The sequence below is a fragment of the Mus musculus genome, chromosome 7 (genome assembly GCF_000001635.26).
Source record: "Mus musculus strain C57BL/6J chromosome 7, GRCm38.p6 C57BL/6J".
Lineage (NCBI taxonomy): Eukaryota > Metazoa > Chordata > Mammalia > Rodentia > Muridae > Mus > Mus musculus.
In genome coordinates, this window is record NC_000073.6 from 128,455,181 (window position 1) to 128,478,199 (window position 23,019).

The following is a 23,019-nucleotide window of genomic DNA, read 5'->3' on the forward strand; positions in this document are numbered from 1 at the left end:
TTTTATAATAATTTACACCACAAATACTGATTGACTAAAACATCTTGATGAACTAATACTAGACAGTCGTTGTTAGTGGGCTCATCTTAACGCTGCCAAGCAAAACAAAACATGAACCAAGAAGAGGGTAGGAGTTCAGTTCTGCAAAACAAAGTAGGTGGGGTGGGGAAGCTGGGGTCTGTCCCACTTTTGGCTAAAGAAGCCTGTTACTGATGGATGGCACACCTTCACTGCTCTAAGAAAAAGGGAATTGAATAATTTAAACTTCCTCATTAAAAAAAAGTAGCAGGATCAACAAAATACAACTTCATGAGGATAACAAAAGTTTAAGAAGAGTTCTTTAGAAATTCAGAGAAAAATTAAGATAAACCCAAAAAATACTTTTAACTGAAAAGTTGGAGGATTTTTTTCCTCCAAAATTACCTATTAATTAAAAATGTTAACAAGAAAAAAGAAAAGTCACCACCTTACCCCCAAGAGATGACTACCTTGGTTTTCTGTCTTACACTATGGGTTTAACTTAGTTCGGTAAATTGCCAAGTCTTTCTGGTTCTCAACAAACACCTTAAATGAACATTTTCACAAACCATTTCATAAACCAAAATATTACTTGTAAAATGTGACATAGTTTCTTCTGGGAAATTAAAGGACACCATTTTACTTTTCTAACCACAATACAACATTAGAAAACAGTGCTGAGACCAAAATTAGGCTTGCAACAGTTGCCACATTAAATACATAAAAAGCTTTCAAATGAAACATGTTAAAAGGAAAAGGGCAAGAGAAAGCTATGGATAAGAAAAACCTAAAAAGATGGGTTAAGAATGGGTAAGGAACTGGGGCTAGGAAGGTGGCCCAGACATTAAGCATGCCTGATGTTCTTGCAGAGAACAGAGTTCAGTTCCCAGCACCTAGGTCTGGCAGCTCACAATGCCTCTAACTCCAGTTCCAGGGGACCAACACTCTCTTCTGGCCTCCTCCCACACCTTTGTGCTCACATGTATGCACATATAATGCACACAGACACAAGCACACACACATACACGCACACATAAAAATGAAAAAAAAATTAAGAAGAAAATGAGCAGCAGCTTCCCAGCTTATTGAGAACTTCACAGTGGTAACCAACAACCTCAGGGCACATATTCTAAGGCTGAAACACAAGTCCTGTGCTACTGAAATAAAAGAACAAGCTAGCAGACAAACTGGTTTAATTCTAGCATGCCATCTTTTCCTTATAACTTAAGTGGAGCTGACCCACTGTAGGCCATGCAGTGATTTTTTTTTTCCTTTTCAGTAGCAGCAAATAGTTAAAGGATTATGAACTAGCTATAAACACCTACTTGCTCCTTTTCACTCATAGGGGCTTTATGAGCCTGTGACTATGGAATAACTTGCTTTTGTAAGAGACCCAGTATAAAGAAAATGACCAAGTAATCTTGATTTTCTAAACACTATATTCATCTAAGCAGTCTAGTGTGCTCATTTCTGGAAGAGGACAAGGGTTAGCAGTGATTTTTAAATGTGAAGCTAGCTAGTAACAAAAAATAAACAGAACATCATTTTACTATATAGCAAAGTTTTGATGATTTAAACTGGTTTAAGTTTGGGTTAATGTTTTAAAACATTCACTTAAAAGAAAAAAATGCATGTTACTTTTTACAGCTAAGTCACAATAAAAGCTGTTTTTATTTAACAAGCTTCTCATTCTAAGTCAACCCGTTTCCAATCTGTGAGGGATATAACTGATTCCCATACCTAGCACTGTCAAAGATCAAAACTGCTAACATTTAGGTTTAGAATGCCATGGAATATTTATAGAAAAGTCCAGTGCTGAGTTATCCTATTTTTTCAAATTAAGATTTAACTGCTAAAGCAGACTAAGTTTTAAAAGCATACAAAGCCTTCCATAACAAAGGACACTGTAATTTGTTAAGATGAAAAGGACACAATCCAGTATATAATTTCAAATACATTTATCTAAACTTTAGACTAACTTTTCTACTAAAGGTTCTGTAATTTATGTATATAATAGAAGCACAATTTATATTGTGCTAGCATCATCTTTGGTAGCTTATTGAATTGATATGTTTCTCTCCAAATAGTATTTTCTATACTTCACCTTCTGCTGCAGATAAGTAGTAGTATATTCTAAAGTTCCAAGTTTTTAAATATGCAGTCTCTACCAGAAGAACATGTACAAAACAGTAGAATGGCTTGAGTTCTTAGAGTAACAGAAAACACCCAGGAAATTCCAAAACCATTTTTAACTCAAGGAAAAATAAGGAAAATGCATACCTTACAGTCTATTTTGTCTTCTAAGAACAGGAACTGTAGGGACTGAAGCATTAATAACTGAAAATGATACCTTTATCCCTGACATTGGGTCTAAGTGTCATTGGAGACTAGAAAACTTGGCAGTTTCACAGCAGGCAGAAGTTCACACTGCCAATGAACGACTTCCTATGTCCAACTAGGCAGAAATTAACCACACTGTGCCTTGAAGAAAGCTAATGACAGCTTTTCCACCAAATGTGCTCTCGCTCTAGAAAGTAACCCCACCAAAACTGAAATTACCAGTCCTTTTAAACAAAATATAACGGGGCTACATTTCCATAAAGGTAGTTTTTTGATTATTCTTAACAAGTTCCTATACAAAAGATTTTCAACAATAACCCTCAATAGCCCTCTAAAGGGTCTAAGTTGTCACTACTTCATTTTAGGAAGGCAGCAAAGTAGAAGAAAGGCACAGTAGAGTAGGGTAACTAACCTGACCAAGGACCTTTAAAGGTTGCACCCACACACACTTTGAAGAAACAAAGATGATTAAGTTGAACCAGATTGATTACAGCCACAATACAGCTAAATCAATGGTGTGGTCAAGGCTATGAGATCCTTAGATTGTTTTCTTCTGCTTTGTTCACACATCTTCAGAACACACTCTAAATTGATGGCTTATTTCCTCTTTTTTACTGAGTATCAAGGAAGAATAAATAGCCTTATTGGGTTGCATTAGTTTTACCCTAGATCCACAGTTTCTAGGGTTTTAGTACACCAAACAGATGACTAAACTGCAATTGACTGATATAATTTAGTGTTGAACTGTGGGTTCAGATACCACAGATAAATCACTACAGTGCAAAAACACAACCCAAGGTTGAATGAAGTGTATCCTACAAGGCTGGTCTACTTCAAACACAAGTATTTCAAGTACTATGATCTCATTGGTTTGTTTTTAAGATCACTAATAACCCCAAATAAATGTCAAATAAGAATGAGAACACCAGAAAACAGACCTTTAAAGCATCTATATGACAAACAGGATTTCAGACTCAACATCAAGGCAATTCTATACCACTTTAAATACCATCAAATAAATTAGTAATACTGTAGATAATGAATATTTAAAAACCTACCTAGGCTATAAACACCATATTGTTTTCTGAAGATAACCATATGTCTTAGCTTGTGTGTGTCTGTAGGAAGAAAACCTTACTAGTAACACACAGGCATTTTAAAGTAAACAAGTTAAGATAAGCTTTATTTAGAGTACATTATTTAAAACCATAGTAGCCACTTGAGAAGCCTAATCCATAGATCACAATGCAAAATATAGGCCCTTCATAAGTAAAATCATATCCTATTAAACATTTACTTTGATGTAAAGACTTTACATTAGGTTTACATATATATATACATGTAATATATACATGTGTATGTATACATATATATATGTGTGTGTGTGTGTGTGTGTGTGTGTGTATATATATATATATATATATATATATATATATATATATAAACAAACTTCAGGAAGTATGACAATACCTGTAATTTAAATCAATCAAAAAAATTAAAAACCAGACAACACTATTTTAACCAAAGTACATTTGTAAAAAATTTGAGCACCTCTTATTTTTCAGAGTGAACTAAGCGCAGGAAAGGTTAAGTCCTAGGAAGCTGTACAGTCCTTATACTTAAAAACATAACAAAACCACCTCAACTTCCCATGGAGAAAAGTGGGAAAAGGAAGGTATATGAACACATACTGACACACAGGAACAACAGAGCTAAGATGTTTATTCACTCATGTGTATACATCACAGTTTTAGGTAACCAAACATAGACACCTGAAATGTCTTTCAGAAAAAAAGACAAGAGATCTGAGATGATAAATGTATGAAATATTAAAATTTAGCTCTGGTCTAAAGAAGATGATAGAGTGGATGCAAAGAAATTACAGGAATTAAAAAAAAAAAAAAACAGAAAAGGAATACTATGTAACAGACAAAAACAAGAAACCTCTTCTAAGGAACAAATAGATGCAGTTAATGAGACCTGAGAATTTACCAATTACCCAGTAGCTATTATGATGCAATGATGACATTTCAGGTATTTTAGATACAATGTAACTGTCATCTTCCTTGAATATATACTTGCTAGGCCTTCCCAGATACTTGCTAGCTTTCCCAGATGCTGGAAGATCTCACACACAGAAAGATTTTCATTCAGGGGGTATAATATGTTTAGGATGTTTTCAAGTTTAAAAAAAAAAAAAAAAAAAAAAAAAGATGTTTTCAAGTTTCCCAAGCCAGATGTTAAGCGAAATAAAAATGTAAAGTATAAACAATGCTCAAAAAATATCTGTTATCAACACTGAATATACATATGGACCTTCTTTACTGAACATATTTTCTGTGCTACGCATGAAGCTCTGAGAAGCTAGCTAGTCAGAGGTCCTGAATGTCTATCCACCGTCGTCGATTCCCTAAAAAGTACTTTCCCCATCAGCTAACCCAGCCAAGTGGACTCTGACCATCATACCAATCAATACTAGGCAGTGGGAGGCAAGAGAGACAAAGCAGTAGGCTGACTCTATGTATTTACTCCAGGCAGGAGTAGTAGGCCTGGAGAGGCTGGGAAAACCCAAGGTGCTCACTTTAAACAATGAATTGGAAATTACTCAGACTAAGGAAAAAAAAAAAAGAGTGCCACACTATTTGGAAAGGAATACAGACGCTGAGTCATCACTCTGCATGGGAGGGGGGGCCGGCGGAGGGGGGTAGGAAACGCCAATTAAGCGGTTGGAAGATGCGATTCATTCATTAGATTGGGCTTCAGGTGAAACCCGACAGCTATACCGCGAAAAATAGCACTCAAAAGACAGGTAACAAATAGCGGGAGCAGTCATCCTTTTATCCAACTCCGATGGTCCGGACGCACAAACGGATTAGGAAGCGGCATCACTAACTGAGCGAAAGGAGTTTAACTGGTTGTCAGGTTGGCGCAGTAAGCGCTCAAAGTAAACTTCGTTATCCAAGGGACAGAGGTGGTGCACGGTGGCGAAAAGCAATCACTTTGGCACTTCAAAAGCAGCAGGCGCTAGGCGGGTGTTTCTGACAGCGTGGGGCACGTGGGGCAGAAAGAGACAAGGGGCTCCTCTGGTTAAAGAGTGGTAGACTGGGGAGAAGGACTCGGAGCGACTGAGGCTGAGGACGTGGACTGCTGAGGACGTGGACTGAGGCTAAACGTTCAAGCCAAAGGATGCAGTAGTGGTCCCACCCCCGCCAAGCCCTGCCCCCGTAGGGACCCACAGCTCCTGGCTCAGCCCGGAGCCCCCAAAGCACAGGGGGAACAGTAGCTCTCCCGCGCCTGACAGCCTCAGCCGTGCACAAGCCCAGCCAAGCAAGAGTGTGCAAAAGAAGGGGTCGGGAGGAAAAAGTCGAGACAAGCCCTAGACCCTAGGAAGTGACTGTGTTTGGGGGGGAAGGGAGGGCTTCCTTCTCTGGGAAGGGGGACAGATGAGGAATGCACTTCACAGCCGCGCCACCGCGACGCCCGGCTCTCCGCTTCTAGTCCCGGGCTCCTGCTCTCCCTTCCTCCCTCCGCTTCCCGCAGTGCCCGGGCCACTCGGTGCCTGGCACCCCGGGTCTCGGGTACTCACAGAGTCCGGGGCTGTCCGTCGTCTTCCATCATGGTGGGTGCGACGGAGTGATCCCGGGACAAGGGGGAGGGCAGGGCTGGGGAGGGGAGGGGGCGGGAAGGAAGGGGAGGGGGGCTCCGGGCGCCGGCTGGGGACAGAGGAAAAGGTACTGAACCCCGCTCTCGGGTCCGCTCCCCCCAGCCCGCTCCGGACACTGCGCTCCAACCAGGAGGAGCAGGAGGAGGAGGAGGATGAACAAAATGGCCGCCACCACCAGCCAGGCAGGAAACGCGGCAGGGCGCAGGCGCGGCCCGCCAGGTCACTGCTCAGGCCAGCTGCGACGGCCTGTCCGGCAAAAGTAGCTAAAGAGACAGAAAGCCCGGCCAAAGAGTACACCCTGCGACTGGACACGACGGAGCACGTTGTCGCTGTGGGCCTGCTGGCCAGTCAAGACCTATCCGGGTCCAAGAGAGACCCAACACAGAGAGAAAAGCCGCGAAACCAAGTCTCCGGGAATTGCGGTCCCGGGAAAGTGGGGGAAGCCCTTCTCCAGTGGCCTTCTGGGAACTGTAGTTCAAGGCAGACCCTGCGCCTGCCGGAGCGCGAAGGAGAGATTTCTGGGTAGTGTAGTCGTACGTGAGGACGTGCCGCGACTAAGTAGTCGGCGTGCCGGGATAGAGCGAGGAATAAAAGGCGGGCGGCCGAAATAGAGAGGAGCTGTCCGGGAAGTAAACTACAAATCCCAGAGTGCCTCGCGCCGGGGCCCGCCCCAGGATCGCTCTTAGCATCTTAAGGCTCTTCTGTTGGTCCAGTGTGAGCTTCTGCTCCGCCTCCGTCCAGCCCCAGAGCGGTTTCTTCAACTGCAGATCAGGCGGTGTGCTGGCTCCGCGTGGTTCTCCCGTCAGCCGGCCTTGCCCGCCTCTACTCTCAGAACTGCTGGTCCGTGTTCAACAACCGACGCCTCACGCGACGGGCAAAAGAGTGGCAACTCTGAACCCGGAGAGATGTAGCGGACATCGGGCAACACCAGATCCAGCCTTGTCTTTGAGCACGTGTTCTAACCAGATAGGCCTTTCTAGACTATACCGCTTGTAACTTGCTTTACAAGTTCCACAAGGATCGCTACCCATTATCTCATCGGATTAGTGGGTAAGGCTGCAAAAGAGCAGCCCCTCATTCAAATGGCTTGTACCGCTCTTTCAAATCCCTACTTAAAACTTAAATATTCGCGTGGTGGCGCACAGTGCTACTGAACAGGAGGATAATGGATTTAAGGCCAGCCTAGAAATAGATACCAAGACCTTATCAAAAACTAATAATCAGTGAAAACAGCAAAGAGGCTCAACGACCAGGTCTCATGCCAAAACAGTCTGGAGTTCGGTATTGGAGGACACGGGCTGCTAGTATTGAGATGCTAAAGCAAGAGAGGAGATAGAATCATGACAATCTACTGGATGTACACCACATTTGTGGCTGAGGCCCCTAGGGGTCAGACGAAGGGATGGCATTCCCTGCCTGAGACTGGAGTTAACAGTGGTTGTGAGCTGCATATGAGTGCTGAGAACCAAACTGGAAGCCACTGTAAGTGTGCTCTTAACCAGCTCTCCCGTGCCCCCAGCTGCACACTGTCTCATTGAAGGAGAGAAAAGGTCTGGTGGCCAACAGAGAGCTTTGGGGTAGCTTATAGATCTGCTTAGCTGCATACTGAAACCCTACCTGAATTTACAGGTACAGTGGGAGATTGGAGGCTGCTTCTCCATGAGCCTAGGAAGGAGAGAGTAAGTCTGAACGAGAAACGGATTATATCCCAAAGTGAAAAAGGAAAGAGCAACTGGGCGTGGTGGCGCACGCCTTTGATCCCAGCACTTGGGAGGCAGAGGCAGGCGAATTTCTGAGTTCGAGGCCAGCGTGGTCTACAGAATGAGTTCCAGGACAGCCAAGGCTATACACAGCAAATCCTATCTCGAAAAAGCCAAAAAAAAAAAAAATTAATTTTTTTTTTAAAAAAGGAAAGGAAAGAACTTCAGAGAGCTTCAGAAATCTACACAAGTGAAACAAAGGGGTCAGAAAAAAAAATAGGGAAGGGAAGAGGTGGGGAAGGCACCAAGCTCAGCCTCAGCCATACAGTTCCCATCCACTTCCAAAAGGTAAGCCAAATGAAACGCAGGCAGTCCTATACCCAGAACAAGCCCACAACCCTTGTAAGCCTTAAATCCAGGTTTGACGCAGCAGTAATTGCCCCAGCAGAAAAATTCAACAGCAGAGAGAATCTTATCTTGTCACACTGTATGACTCAGAGGCCAGTAGCCAGAAGCAATCTGAAGGGAGAATCTATTTTTAAAAACAGCTACCTGGGGACCTGAAACCAGGGAGCGCCCACAGAGCCTCAACCTGTTAGCATCCCAAGACAAAGAGAGGTCCACACATGCTGTGTAGAGAGCAGGAAAGCTAGTCACCAACAAACCAAAGGATGCAGGTGACAGAATGTTCTCAGGCTGGGAAAACCATGGAGAAATTATTAGGTGGCTATGAGACCCATGGGTGGATCAAATTCTAGAGTCACCTACCTGTTACTACTGTTAGTGCTTAAGGATACTGGCATTCCAAGGGGTGTTTCTGATACCCACAGCTGGATCCCTCCAGCAGGGTGGTTAGTATTCAGGAGGTCTTGTAAGCATGAAGCTGGGGCCTCTAGCTGTCCCAGGCTGCAGTTCATACCCCATTGCATTTAGGAGACGCCCTTCAGCTAAAAGGGTTATCCCAGCAGTGTGATGTGGAGAGTCGGGACAGAGTGAGAAAATCTGCCTAGTCCACAGAAAGTAAAACTTGACCAGCAGACATCCCTGCTGCACAAAAAAGAAAAACAGCCACTGTGAAGACAGATCTGGGAGACAGGAGACAATCAGTACCCATTCCACAGCATCATAAGGCATAGGAACACCAGAGTCTCGCTTCAACTGACACCCCCTCCTTATGCTGAACATACAATCTTTCTTTTTCTGAACTCTTTATTTTTCAGAGGTTGTAAATTTTGGGTATGTGTATGGGTAAGTGCACAGGTATGGCACGGCGGTTCCTGAGAGGCCAGAAGCATGAGCTGCCCCTGAAGCTGGAGGTAGTTAAGAGTCGCCCAACAATGTGGGTACTAATACTGAAACTCGGGCTCTCTGCAAGAACATTGTGTGCTCTTAACCACTTAATTTGGTCTCCAGTTTTTTGAGAACCTGGAAAGAAGTCACTCTAATGCCTCAACTTCCCAGTAAGAACCTTTCATTCCCCAACCTAAGCCCCCCTTGTTACTTAGCCTCTCTGGGTCTGTGAATTGTAGCATGATTATCCTTTACAGCTAATATCCACTTATAAGTGAGTACATATGTTTCTACAATATAACATGTCAGCAATATAAAAAAATATCTTGGAATAGCTCAGTTGGTTGAACTGAGGCCACAAGTTCAACCTCTAGCACAACAAACATTGGTTATAACCATGCACACGTGTAGTTGCAGAACTTGGGCGGTGAAGAAGGCAGGAAGATCAGAAGTGTAAGCTCTATAGTGAGTACAAGGACATTCAGGGATACATGAGAATCTGTCTCAGAAGAACATACAAAGTAAATATTTAAAGCTCTGATGAGAAACATTAACTCATTTATAAAGGCAGAAGAAGATCAGACCCCATCAGCAATCCTCAAATCCAGGGAAGCATGGAATGGTATATTTCAGCCCTGAAAGAAAATAATTGCCCATCAAGATTTCTGTAGCTAACAAAGCTATCTTTTAAATTTCACAGGCATTTCAAGTCAAGCATAGACTAATACCGTACATGACGGTCAGACCAAGGCTGGAGAAATACTTAAAAGAATGTTATACAGAGGAGAGGGGAAGTCTCAGTCACAAATCACAAAAAAAATAATGAATTTCATAAAACGAATAGCTGAACAAATTAAAACTAAGAAGGAATCCATCATGATCTACACAGTAATCCAGGGAACCTCTGATACTGATAGGGGAGAAAGTAAAAAACAAACAGTAATCCAACCAATGAGAGAAACAGTGGACAAAATTACAGTAGTTAGTATGCATCTCTCATACTAGTACCCTTAAATATAAATGGCCCCACCTTGCCAATAAAGCGATGCAGAGTGTCTAACTAGAATTAAAAGACTATATCCAACTATCCGTTGACTGCAAGAAACACATCTCAGTGATGAAGACACTAACAGACAAAGTCGAAGGATGGAAAGCAAGCCAGGGGAAACAAAAGCATGCTGGCATAGCCGTTCTAACATCGGATAAAGTAGATTTCAAAATTAAAGAAATGAAGGCCTCTATATATTAATAAAGGAGAAAATGCATGAAGAAGACACTAAACAATTGTGTATATGTAAAAATCCATTTTTCTTTCCCATTCCCTGCTCCCAGAATGATGACTCGAGACTATTTATTAATAAATGCCTTGGCCACAAGCTTTGGCTTATTCCCTGACTGGCTTGTAATGTATTTAACCCATTCAAACTATTTTATGTCTTCCACATGGTTAGTTACCTCTCCTTCAGTTCCGACCTGCTTCCTTTGTGTATTCCAAGCATCTTGCTTGGACCTTTTGCACCTCTATCTCCTAGAATTCTCTCTCTTCCTGCCAGTGCCCCACCTTTTTCTTGCCTCAACTCCTTGGCCATCAGCCTTTTTATTGACAGGTGATGCTTTTAAGAGATGATAGATAGATAGATAGATAGATAGATAGATAGATAGATAGATAGATAGATAGATAGACAGGTAGGTAGATTGATAGACAGGTAGATAGATAGGTAGATATAGATGCATGGCTTCTGATATTGAGTGGTTCTAGTATCCTAAATAGGTAACACAAACTAAAAATAAAACCTCAGTTAAATACATCATAGATCAAATAGACTTAACCAGTATCTTCAGGATATTCCATCCAACAGAAACAATATACATTTTTCTTAGCAGCTATGAAACATTAAATAGACCATAAAATAGACCACACTCAACATCATAAAGTCTTATCAACTGCACAAAATAATATCTCTTATTAGATAATAGTGCAATCAAACTAGAAATCGATTGCAAGAACTATAGAAACTATACAAATGCATAGAAACAATAACACACTCTGGAATGAGCATTGAGGAAATTAGAGAGGAAATGTTAGTTTGCAAAAGCAAGTGAAAATGAAAGCAGAACCTTTGGGATATGTCTAAGGCAGTTAGTTCCAAGAAAACACTCATAACTATGAGTGTGTGATGGCTATTCCTGGTTGTCAGCTTGACTATATCTGGAATGAACTATGATCTAGAAATGGAGGGTACACTTTTGATCCAGATCTTAAGGCTGGAAGACACAAGCTTCTGACCCAGACCTTGACATGGCATGACACCCACTTTTGAATGAGATCTTGAGGCATAGTGGTCATGAACAGCTTAGGTCCAGGCAAGGTAGTACATGCCTTTAATCCCAGCAGATCTCTGAGTTCAAGGCCAGCCTAGGACAGAGCAAGTTCCAAATCCAGGCATGGTGGCACACACCTTTAAGAAGGCACACACCTTCTGCTGGAGGCCTACATAAGGACAATGGAAGAAAGAAGGCTCACACTTCAAAGCCTGCTTGCACTTACTTGCCAGCACTTCTGTTGGAACCTGCTTCTTCAGGAATCCAGCTTATACAAAAGACCAGCTGAAACACCGAGCCCTGTGGGACTGAGCGACTACTGGATTCTTGGACTTCCCATTTGCAGTTGCCCATTGTTGGGTTAGTTGGACTGCAGACTGTTAAGTCATTACGATAAATTCCCTTAATATGTGGAGACCTTCCACAAGTTCCAAGAACCCTGCCAAATACAGAGTGCGTACATCAAAAAAGTGGAGAAATCAATGGTGCACCTTGAGTTTTCAGAGAAACAAGAACAAACCCAAAGCAGCAGGCAGAAAGAAATAACAAAATATAGAATTTAATGAAATTAGGAGTAAATGATAATTCACAAAGCTCATCAGACAGAGACAAAGTCTTTGGGAAAGACTGACAAACCAAAATAGTTAAGAGAAAGAAAAGATACAAATCCATTAAATTATAGATGAAAGGGGGGGGAGGTTGCTATAGATGCCAATGAAATGGAGAGAATCATTAGAAAGTATTTAGAAAACATTAAAAAAAACTAGAAGAAATGATTGTTTCTAGCCATATATAACTGAAATCAAATCAAGAAGATATAAACAGCTTAAAGACAGCCATAACCATCAGTAAGATTGAAGTAGTAGAAAACAAAAACAAAAACTTTCCAAAAAAGAAAAGGCCAGGACCAGATGGAATCGCTGCTGAATCTACCAAATCTTTACGGAGGAACCAACATCATTGTACCTCAAACTTTCATAACGTGGATAAGGAAGAAACACTACCAAAAGCAACCTATGAAGCTAGTTTTACTTAGATACTAAAACCAAATAACACAACGAAGAAAGGAATTTGTACACCAATTTCCCTGGTGAATATAGATATTAAAAAGTCTTAGCCAGGCGTGGTGGCGCACGCCTTTAATCCCAGCTCTCGGGAGGCAGAGGCAGGCGGATTTCTGAGTTCAAGGCCAGCCTGGTCTACAGAGTGAGTTTCAGGACAGCCAGGGCTACACAGAGAAACCATGTTTCGAAAAAAACGAAAAAAAAAAAAAAAAAGAAGAAGAAGAAGAAAAGAAAAGAAAAAAAGTCTTGATAAATTTTTTGCAAATTGTGTTCAAGAATACATTTAGGTCAGGCATGGTGGTGCCACCTTTAATTCCAGCACTCAAGAAGCAGAGTAGCTCTTGAGTTGGAGGCTAACCTGGTCTACAGAGCGAGTTCCAGGAACTCACTGGAACACAGAGAAGCCCTGTCTTGAAAACCCAGGGAAAAATTCAGATCATGCACAGGCAGAGAAAATAGCTCTGTGCAGCATTTGCTACACTTTCAGAAAACCCGAGTTTTGGTTCCCAGCACCTACTTGGTGGTTCACAGGCATCTGTTGTTACAGGTTTAGGGGATCTGATGCCCACTTATGAATTCTGTGAGCACACATACAGGCAGGCAAAATACCCACACATATAAAAAAAAAAACTTACAAAAAAAATGACACACCATTACCAAGTTAATACCATTCCAAGTATGCAAAGTTGGTTCACTATATGCAAATAAGTAAGTGTAATTTTGTACATAAGGAGGACAGAAATCATATCACCATTCAAATTGATGCAGAACAAGTCTTTAACAAACCTCATTTATTTTTCTTGATAGTAATCCTGAGTAAAGGCTAGCAAGGTCACTTGGTACAGGGGCCTGTCACAAAGCCTGATAGCCTGAATTTGATTCTCTAGAACAACAAATAAGATATAATAATAAATTGTTAAAAGTCCCGAAGAAATCAGAAATAAAAGGAACAAACCTGAATATGACATTATATGACAGACATTATATGACAGATATATAGGTCATTACACTAAATGCAGCATTCACCCTAATGGAATGAAACAAGGGTGCCCCAACCACTCTTATCCAATATCGTACTCGAAGTCTCAGCTAGAGGAATAAGACAAAAGAAATAAAGAAATACAAATAGAAAAAGAAAGCACCCAGAAATTATCTCTATTTGAAGATGACACAACCCTATACTTAAAAGACTCCCAGAGACTCCACCAGAAAACTCCTAGGTCTGATAAACTCTTCCCATAAAGTAGAAGGATACAAAAATTAGTATCTTTCCTATATACTAATAACAAAGTTACTGAAAAGAAACCAAAAGAAAAAAAATCCCATTCCCAATAGCTTAAAAAAAAAAAAAAAAAAAACTTAGATCGAAACTCCCCAAGAAAGTGATTAACCTCAACAATAACAACTTTAAGACCCAGAAGAAAGAAAAGCAAGGAAAACTAAAGGATGGGAAGATGTCCTGTGCACCTGGACCGGCAGAAGTAACATTGTCAATGGATACATAGCTAGCTGAGAGCACTCTTTTTTTTTTCTTTTGGTTTTTCCAGACAGGGTTTCTCTGTGTAGCCCTGGCTGTCCTGGAACTCACTCTGTAGACCAAGCTGGCCTGGAACTAGAAATCTGCCTGTCTCTGCCTCCCAAATGCTGGGATTAAAGGCGGCGAGCACCACCATGCCCTGCACTGAGAGTACTCTTGCAATTCAGTTAAAAAAAAAAAAAAAAAAAAAAAAAAACTACCAAAATTCCAATGATATGTTTCACAGAATCAGGGTGGAAAATCCTAAAATTCAATCTCATATTATATTACAAAGCCTTGTTTGTTTGTTTGTTTGTTTGTTTGTTTTTAAGCAGCTGGGTGCGATGGTTTAAGCCTTTAATCCCAACAGAAGCAGGGATCAGGCAGAACCAAGAGGATCTCTATGAGTTCAAGGCCAACCTGGTGTGCATAGTAAGAGCTATAGAGAGAGATTCTTTTTCAAAACAACAACAACAAAAGACAGAACTAGGAAAACAGGCAGGTAGACTAGTGGAATATAATACAGACCCAGACGGGCGTGATGGTGCATGCCTATAATTCCAGCACTTGGGAGGCAGAGGCAGGTGGATTTCTGAGTTCGAGGCCAGCCTTGTCTACAGAGTGAGTTTCAGGACAGCCAGGGCTACATAGAGAAACCCTGTCTCAAAAAAAAAAAAAAAAAAAAAAAAGAAAGAAAGAAAGAAAGAAAGACCCAGAAAGAACCTTACACTGTTACTGCTACCTAATTTTGACAAAGTTGTCTAAAAACATGCATTGGGGGAAAGAAAGCCTCTAACAAATTTGCGCCAAGAAAATTATTCTCTATGTAGAAGGATAAAATTGCATCCATATCTCTCACTGAACACACACACACCAAGCCAATTCAAAATAAATCAAAGATCTTACCATAAGATTTGAACCCCTGAAAATACTGGAGCAAAACACTTTGATCTACATGCATAGATAAAGACTTTCTGAACATGATTCCAATGGGGTTAGAGAGAGAGTTCTGTGGTTAGGAGTGGTTACTGCCCTTGCAGAGGACTCAGGGTCAGTTCCCAGCAGGGGAATGGCAGGTATCTGTAACTTCCCTTCTGATCTCCAAGGGCTCCTACATACATGTGGTACATATACATAAGCAGAAATACATAAATTAAGAAGAAAATGACTCCAATAGTAAAATATATAATTCCCAAAACTGACAAATAAGATTATATGAGATTATAAAGCTGCACAGCAGAGGAAATTATCAGCAGAATAAACAGACAGCCTAGCGGAATGGCCATTCCATGTCCTATAGGCTGTATTCATCTAAAGGTAACTCTAAGATCACACAAAAGCATAAACTTACCTAAAACATTAAATCATTGTTCTGCGTAGGGTTATTTTTATTTTAAAATTTGCATTTACGCTGGGCGTGGTGTCGCACGCCTTTAATCCCAGCACTCAGGAGACACAGGCAGGCCGATTTCTGAGTTTGAGGCCAGCCTGGTCTACAGAGTGAATTCCAGGACAGCCAGGGCTATACAGACAAACCCTGTCTCAAAATAAATAAAATAAAATAAAATTTGCATTTATCCTCTGACAATTTCTCTCACACATATACAATGTATTTTGGTCATATTCTCCATGCTCACCTATCTTTTTCTACTTCTCCTTAGGCTCCCTAAATGTGCCCTCCTCCATCTTCCACTCTTCCTCCTCCCTTTTTATAACCTACTGTCTAATTACAGTTGGTTAATTAGCTTAATTAGTACTGCCTGCATGTGCACAGGCAACCTACAAGTGGTCACTACCATCTAAAATAGGTGCCGAGGTCCAGCCTCAGCATGAGGAGGGTCCTGAGAAAGACAAGAAAGGGAGCTGAGCTGGTTCAATAATGACTCAGAGTCAGTTTTGAGAGCAGATGCAAGCTGTCAGTTCAGGTGCGCTCTCTGTTCCCTGAATATTCTCATTCTTTCTTCTCCCTTCTCACCATGCTTCAGCCTCCCTCCTCTTGTGTTTTAGCCTCTCCCCAGCAGCCATCAATTGCCAATAGCGCCTCAGCTAAGGAGGAAGCTCATCCATGCTAGAGTTATTGATTAGATTGATCTTGTGCAAATAACCGCAGCTCCTGTGAGTTCATGAGTACAATGGCCAAGCCATGTCCAGAAGACAGAATTTCACAGCACTCCTCCTCAGCCTCCAGCTCTTAATTTCTTTCCACCCTCTCTTCCGGATGTTCCCTGAGCCTTGTGGGAACATCAAATAATATAGATGTACCACTTAGGGCTGAGCATTCAAAAGTCACTTACTCTCAGCACTTTGACCTTTGGGTTCTCTGCATTGATTTCTCGCTGCTTGGCGGGGGATATATATCTGATCAAGGCTGAGAGCAGCACTAATATATGTTTGTAAGCATAAATATTTAGAAGATAGCTTGACTACATGTCCATTTAACAAAACAGTAGTAGGTTGCCCTCTGTGGCCTACAGTCTGCCAACCATGGATATTTAACCAGGTGTAGAGTTCCAGGAGCGAATTCCTTCCTGTGATGTAGGCCTCAAAGCAAGCAGAAAATGATGGGTTACTACCATAACAGTTATGATATTATTACACCTGCGGATACATCATTATATGACACGTGTGTATGATATATTATTTATCAATTTATTTGTAACATAGCCTTGCAGTTCTAGAGCATAGACTTTGCAAATTATAATGATATATATATATATATATATTTTTTTTTTTTTTTTTTCGAGACAGGGTTTCTCTATAGCCCTGGCTGTCCTGGAACTCACTTTGTAGACCAGGCTGGCCTCGAACTCAGAAATCCACCTGCCTCTGACTCCCGAGTGCTGGGATTAAAGGCGTGCACCACCATACCTGGCTGATAATGTTATATCTTAACGTCATTAAAAGTATATGTTTAGTCTAATAATCTGGCAGGTTGCATGTTGGATACCCTGTGAAAGAGTGAAAAAACAAAATTCTTTTCAAACACACATTATAGAGAGGATTAATAAGATAGAGCTAGAGAGATGACTCTGTAGTTAAGAGAATTGGCTGCTCTTCCAGAGGACCTGGGTTCAATTCCCAGCACTCAAATGGCAGCTCACAACTGTCTGTAACTCCTGTTCCAGAGGATTCAATGTTCTCTCCTGGCCTCTGTGAGCACTAAGTGCTCAAGTATTGCACAGGTATAGATGTAAGCAAAACACCTTATCCATAGGGGAAAAACCTGGGATATTCAGAGAACTACAAGGAGTAAACACACATTCAGGTCTTTTTTACCTTAGAACCCTTCCCATGTTTGGAAATTTTCCTCACTTTCCCTTAATAAATCTATGCTTGGTTCTTCTCTAAAAATAAAACAGGGGACAAGTAAAATGGCTCATGCCTTTAATCCCAAAACTCAGGAGGCAGAGGCAATAGGATCTCTAAGTTCCAGGGAAGACCACTCCATGTCAGCCAGGGGCTACAGAGGGAAAACCTGTTTTAAAAAATCAAATAAATACTCACAGTGGTGGCTCATGCCTTTAACCCCAGCACTCTGGAGGCAGAGGCAGGTGGATTTCTGAGTTCGAGGCCAGCCTGGTCTACAAAGTGAGTTCCAGGACAGCCGGGGCTATACAGAGAAACCCTGTCTCGAAAAAACAAACAAACAAACAAGAATTAGGTTGAACTGAAGAGATGGTTTGAGGTTAAGAATACTTGCTATTCTTATGGAGGACTAGATTTAGTTCCTAATATCCACAGGGCACTCATAACTGTCTGTAACTCCTTTTCAAGGAATCTGAAGCCTACTTCTGGCCTGTGATGGTACCAAGCATGCATATGGCGCATATATATACACAGAGACAAAAGTCTCACACAAATAAAAATAAATCTTAAAAGAATAAATGAAATTGGGACCTTGACAGATAGTTCAAAAGTTAAGAGTACGTACTACTCTTTTTTTGTTGTTTGTTTTTTTCAAGACAGGGTTTCTCTGTATAGCCCGGGCTGTCCTGGAACTCACTCTATAGACCAGGTTGGCCTCGAACTCAGAAATCTGCCTGCCTCTACCTCTGCCTCCCAAGTGCTGGGATTAAAGGCGTGTGCCACCATGCCCGGCTACGTACTACTCTTGTTTGTTTGTTTGTTTGTTTGTTTGTTTGTTTGTTGGAGTTTTTTTCAAGATAGGCTTAACTCTAACAGCCCTTGTTGTCCTGAAACTCAATTTGTAGATCAGGCTGGCCTAGAACTTATCTGCCTGCCTCTGCATTCCAAAGTACTGGGCATATTAGGTGCACATAGCACTCTTACAAAGGACCCATTCTTGGTTTCTAGCACCCATGTCTGGTGGGTAACTCCAGCTCCAGGGTAGCCAGTGTCCCTAGACCCTGTCTCAAGTGCATATACCTCACCACACATACACACACACACACAAATACACAAAATTAAAAATAATAATTATTAAAATAGGCCAGGTGTTATTGAGCACATCCTTAATTCCGGAACTTGAGAGTCAAAAGGCAGGGGAATCTATAAATTCAAGGTCAGACTGGTCTACACCATGAGTTCCAAGCCAACAAGAGCCATGCATACAGTGAAGCTCTGTCAAAAAGAAGAAAGAAGGAGGAGGAGGAAGAGAAGGAGGAATAAGAGGAAGGGGAAGAGGGGAAGGGGGAGGAGAAGGGGAAGAAGAAAGGAAAGAGAAGAAGAAAAGAAAGAAAAGAAGAAAGAAGTAGAGGAAGGAGGCGGCGAAGGAGAAAGAGAAGAAGGAGAAGAAGGAGGAAGAGAAGGAGGAGGAGAAGGAAGAGGAGGAGCAGGAGAAGGAGGAGGAGAAGGAGGAGAGGAAGAAGAAGGGAAGGAAAGAAGGAAGGAAGGAAAAGAAAAAAAGGAAAGAAAAGAAAAACAAAAGAGATTGTGGGATGGTTGTTATGCAGCAGCTGATGACAGTAACAATTCTGATGTCACTCCCCTCAACTAAGAAGGTGGAAGATACTTCATTCAATTATCCTCTGTAGTCTCCAAAGGCCCATGTGACTTTCCTATTTTTCCAACATATCTTTAAAACTTCCCCCCATAGGTTCTCTGTTAGCATGTAATTTCTGTCTCCTCACTATAAAGATGAGAAAACGGGGAGCTTAAGAAGTATACCAAAGGTCACAACTTCCTACGAGCTTCAGCTAACTCATGAGTCTTTACCACTTCAACACTAGTAATCAACTATTCATTATTCTACCTAGTTATGATGGCGATTGCGGTTGATGTCACTGGAAGAATGACCACTATCCGGAAGGTTCCCACTCATGGCCCAGCAGGGGGAGCTCTCTTTCTAAGGAGCCACTCTGCACTACCCGGGGGTAAGCCAAGGCCATGTCCTGGTGGACAGGCGGGTCATCCTGGGAGATGGAAGTATCCTTGGGAGGAAGGGAAAAGAAGAAAGCATTGACTAAGCTCCAAATTAACGGTGTTAATTTTTAATACAAGAGCCTGGCTTTGCCTTAAAGAATCCAAGGTCCTTCGCCGGATAACTCTGTACGGCATCCGATCCCTTGCCAAGGTAAGCGGCAGTTCTCTGCAGTGGCCCATAGAGGCTCCCAAGTAAAGGAGATCTGAAATATCAGCATGGCTGCCTTCCTTAGTTCTCCATCCCCTGGCAGGAATACTGGAGAGCAAGTCTGTCCCTTCCCTGGACCACCTTGTCTCCCTAAGTCCTTCGTCCTGGCCCTGTACTTGGCTCTAAGGAGCTGCCTCATTCTTGTCCTTTGGCAATATTCTCCCTGATGTGATGGGTGAGGGAAAAGGGACCTTCCTCCCCAACTGAAGCAAAAATCAGAGACTCAAGTCAACATGGGAGATAAACAGTAGTTCTTGTTACCCTACCAGGTTTCATAGTCTGCCAGTGTAACCCACTTTCTCTGCATCAGGGTTTGGAAAAAAACAATGAACAATCCTTTGACCATCTTTTGTCTTCTCTGGCCACCTTTATATTGATGCTTATTTTAGATCAAGGTCTAGGGAATGCTAATAGGCCAAAGGAAGTGTATGGCCATTTCTGATATGCCTAGCAAAATTCCACTAAAAGGGAACATGAATTCAAGACCAGTCTGGGAATATATATGGTGGTTTCAGAGCCAGCCTGGACTATAGAGTGAGAATCTGTCTCAAAAGAAACACAGATGTCATTGTAACTCCTGTTAAAGACTGTGGTGATTTGAACGAGAATGGCCCCTGTAGTTTAAATATTTGCATTCCATTAGTGGCTGTATGGGAAGGCTTAGGAAGTATGGCCATGCTAGAGGAAGTATGTCAATGGGGTAGACTTTGAAGTTTCAAAAGGCTTGTGCCATTTCAAGTCAGCTCTCTCTACTTCCTGTTTGTAGGTTGAAATGTAAGCTCTCGACTGTTGCTCCAGCACCATGCTGCCTGCTGCCATGCTCCCCACCATGACGCGATGGACTCTTATCTCTTTGGAACCTAAGCCCAAATAAATCCTTCCTTCTATAAACTGCCTTGGTCTTGGTGCTATTCCCAGCAATAAAAAAAAAGCCACAAAGACAAAGCTGGGTGTGGTAACAAAGGCCAGCACACCAATCCGTGGCAGGCTGAGGCAGGAGGATCATGAGTTCAGGCTCCATCTCAGTTAGTACATCGTTTGCCTAGTGTGGTTTGAATGGGAATGAGCTCCGGAGGCATGTATGTTCGAATACTTGGTCTCCAGGAAACAAAACTATTTGGGAAGGGACTTGAGGTCTCAGAGGAGGAGATGTGTCCTGGGCTTTGAGGAATCAAAAGCTTCCCAACACCCCCAGTTCTCTCTCTCTCTCTCTCTCTCTCTCTCTCTCTCTCTCTCTCCCTCTCTCCCTCCCTCCCTCTCCCTCCTTCCCTTCCTCCATCTCTCGTGCTGTTGAAGATGTGAGACCTCATCTGCTGCTACACCATGCTTTTCCCTCACCATCCCGGGCTCTGGAAACTTAAACCCAATCAATTGATTTTTTTTTTTTTTTTTTTTTTGGATAACCTACCTTAGTCATTGTGTCTTATCACAGCAATAGTAAAAGTAACTAATACAGAAGTTGTTACCAGGAGCTGGGCTATTGCCGTGGAAGACTGCTCATCTCACCGGATAGAATAAGACCACTACAATTTTTGAGCCAAATGTGAAGCAAGCTTGATTTTTATTGGGGTGTTCCTGAGAGCTGGCCAGTGACTGTCTCCTAAGCTAGGCTAGAGAGCAAGCAGCCTTGAGCGGCCCCCTTTAAGGATCAAAATGCAAAGCAGAGACAATGGAACAGTAAAAAAGTACAAAAAGATCTCAAACCAACCAACCACCTAAAACTCAACAGCCGGTAGGTAGTAGTCGACAATTAGGAAGGGTTTGGGTGTTCTCAAAAACAAGTCAAGGCTGGGGCAGAGCGACTTAAAAACAGAAGCTCAGCTTCTACAGTAAATAGAAACTTATTTTTAACAATATAACATAATGGCTCCTGCTCTCAGAATAGAGTCAGGCAGGTCCCCACCCCCACCCCCCAGACCTGACCATGTGGTTGTTTGCAGGAAGACTTTGGGACTTGGGTTAGAAAAGCTGTTAAATGCTCTAAGTAAAAGTTAATGGCAATCCCAGTAGGAACTTGGAAGTCAGTAGTGTGGTGAGAAATTTGGTTTCTTTAAAAAAACACAGAAATAGTAAAGGAATATGTTTTCATTTTAATTCTAGATGTGAGATATGGGGCTGATTCAGATTGTCCACAGCAGCTGACTATGATTTGCCTACTGCTCTGGCAGGGAGTGATTTTGCCAGCTGCAGATAGTTTCTGTGATTGTGTGACATTCAGATTTCTGGAGACTTTTCTGAGGGTATATAATGCTAGAGCCACTAAGAGGTGGGTTGTTGGTTGTTGTTGGTCACCATTTGTTAGGTAGTAGTGCACAAAAAGTGTTAGAGCTCCTGACAGTGAAGATCAAAATTGCCCCAAGGAATTTGATGCACCTAATCAGCAGGAAGTAGTCTAACAATAACAGTTGCCCCTTTCCAACCTCTGAGGTTATTCAGGGATCTCTTTACTTTCTTCTTCATCCTTTTTTCCTCTCTTATCTAGTGTTAGAGAATTGAAAGGATGGAGGGAAAAGGGTGGAGAAAGGTGGAAGAAAGAAGAATTCACAAAGTAGTCAAAGACAACAACTACTCAGTAGTCCTGAGACCTATATGGACCGTAGAAGCCTATATGAAAGACCTATATGAGAGACCTATATGGACCGTAGAAGCCTATATGAAAGACCTATATGAGAGACCTATATGGACCGTAGAAGCCTAACACAAGAAGTTTTAGTGGGTAAGAAGTCACTGGGTCAGGGACTACTCTTGTAATATTTTGGCAAAGAAAGTGGCTTCTTTCTGCCTTCTTCCTAAGAACTTGCCTGAGGCTAAATTTAACAGTAATGGACTAATTTCTTTGGCATTTTCAAAACAATTTAATATTGATTGACTCAGCAGTGTGGTTATTAGTAGTTGCTGTTATGGAAGTCTACAATGAAAAAGAGCAAGTTGGGTAAAAAGAAATACCAAGTATATAGTCTGAAGAAAACCGAGCACCAGAAAATGTCATGCTGAAGCCAAGGCTTGTGCTGAGAGAGATAAAAGTAAGGAGAGGCCTGGTGCTGATAGCTCATTTGAATAAAGGATTAGTACCCTCAGGGCGAGATCCACCCTGATAAGCTTCCAATTTGTAAAATGAAAAGGTCTTGGAAATTTTCTGTTCCTAAAAAGGAGCAAATCAAAGCTGCTGAAAATATGATCCAGGGGAACCAGGTTACGCCCCAAATTGATAGTCAAACTTGGGAGTGTCATACAGGTCTTGCTGGCTTTAGAGTCATGAAGGACATGAAGAATATAAGTCACTGGGTCACAGACTATTGTTGTAATGTGTTGAAAAAAAAAAAAAAGCAGGGCAGTGGTGGCGCATGCCTTTAATCTCAGCACTTGGGAGGCAGAGGCAGGTGAATTTCTGAGTTCAAGGCCAGCCTGGTCTACAGAGTGAGTTCCAGGACAGCCAGGGCTACACAGAGAAACCCTATTTGGGGTGTGGGGGTGGGTGGTGGGAGTGACTGCTTCCTGCCTTCTTCCTAAGAACT

The 23,019-nt window shown here is 42.0% G+C and overlaps 1 protein-coding gene and 1 long non-coding RNA gene across 19 annotated transcripts in view; one reads left to right on the plus strand and one right to left on the minus strand.

The window, feature by feature from the left end:
- Tial1 (Tia1 cytotoxic granule-associated RNA binding protein-like 1) overlaps positions 1-6,546 on the minus strand; it is a 21,955-nt gene extending 15,409 nt beyond the window's left edge. For 4 of the 17 annotated variants that reach the window (XM_030242347.1, XM_030242346.1, XM_030242353.1 and 1 more), the window contains exon 1: positions 5,945-6,467. Coding sequence is in view for 2 of the 17 variants with exons in the window: in NM_001347640.1 (NP_001334569.1) it covers positions 5,945-5,976 (32 nt within the window). In the remaining 15 variants the exon portion in view is untranslated. Of the gene's footprint in view, positions 1-3,416; positions 3,477-5,944 lie in introns of all 17 variants that reach the window. The other 13 variants (XM_006507571.3, XM_030242348.1, XM_030242354.1 and 10 more) reach the window with 10 other exon arrangements.
- On the plus strand, positions 6,540-20,395 carry Gm32816. 2 transcript variants are annotated; one of them, XR_378509.4, is made up of 4 exons: positions 6,540-7,072; positions 19,131-19,247; positions 19,375-19,447; positions 20,271-20,395. It is a non-coding gene; the product is annotated as a predicted gene, 32816 (long non-coding RNA). The 2 variants fall into 2 exon arrangements; XR_378508.4 differs by having other exon boundaries at positions 19,131-19,447.
- The last annotated feature ends 2,624 nt before the right edge of the window (positions 20,396-23,019 follow it).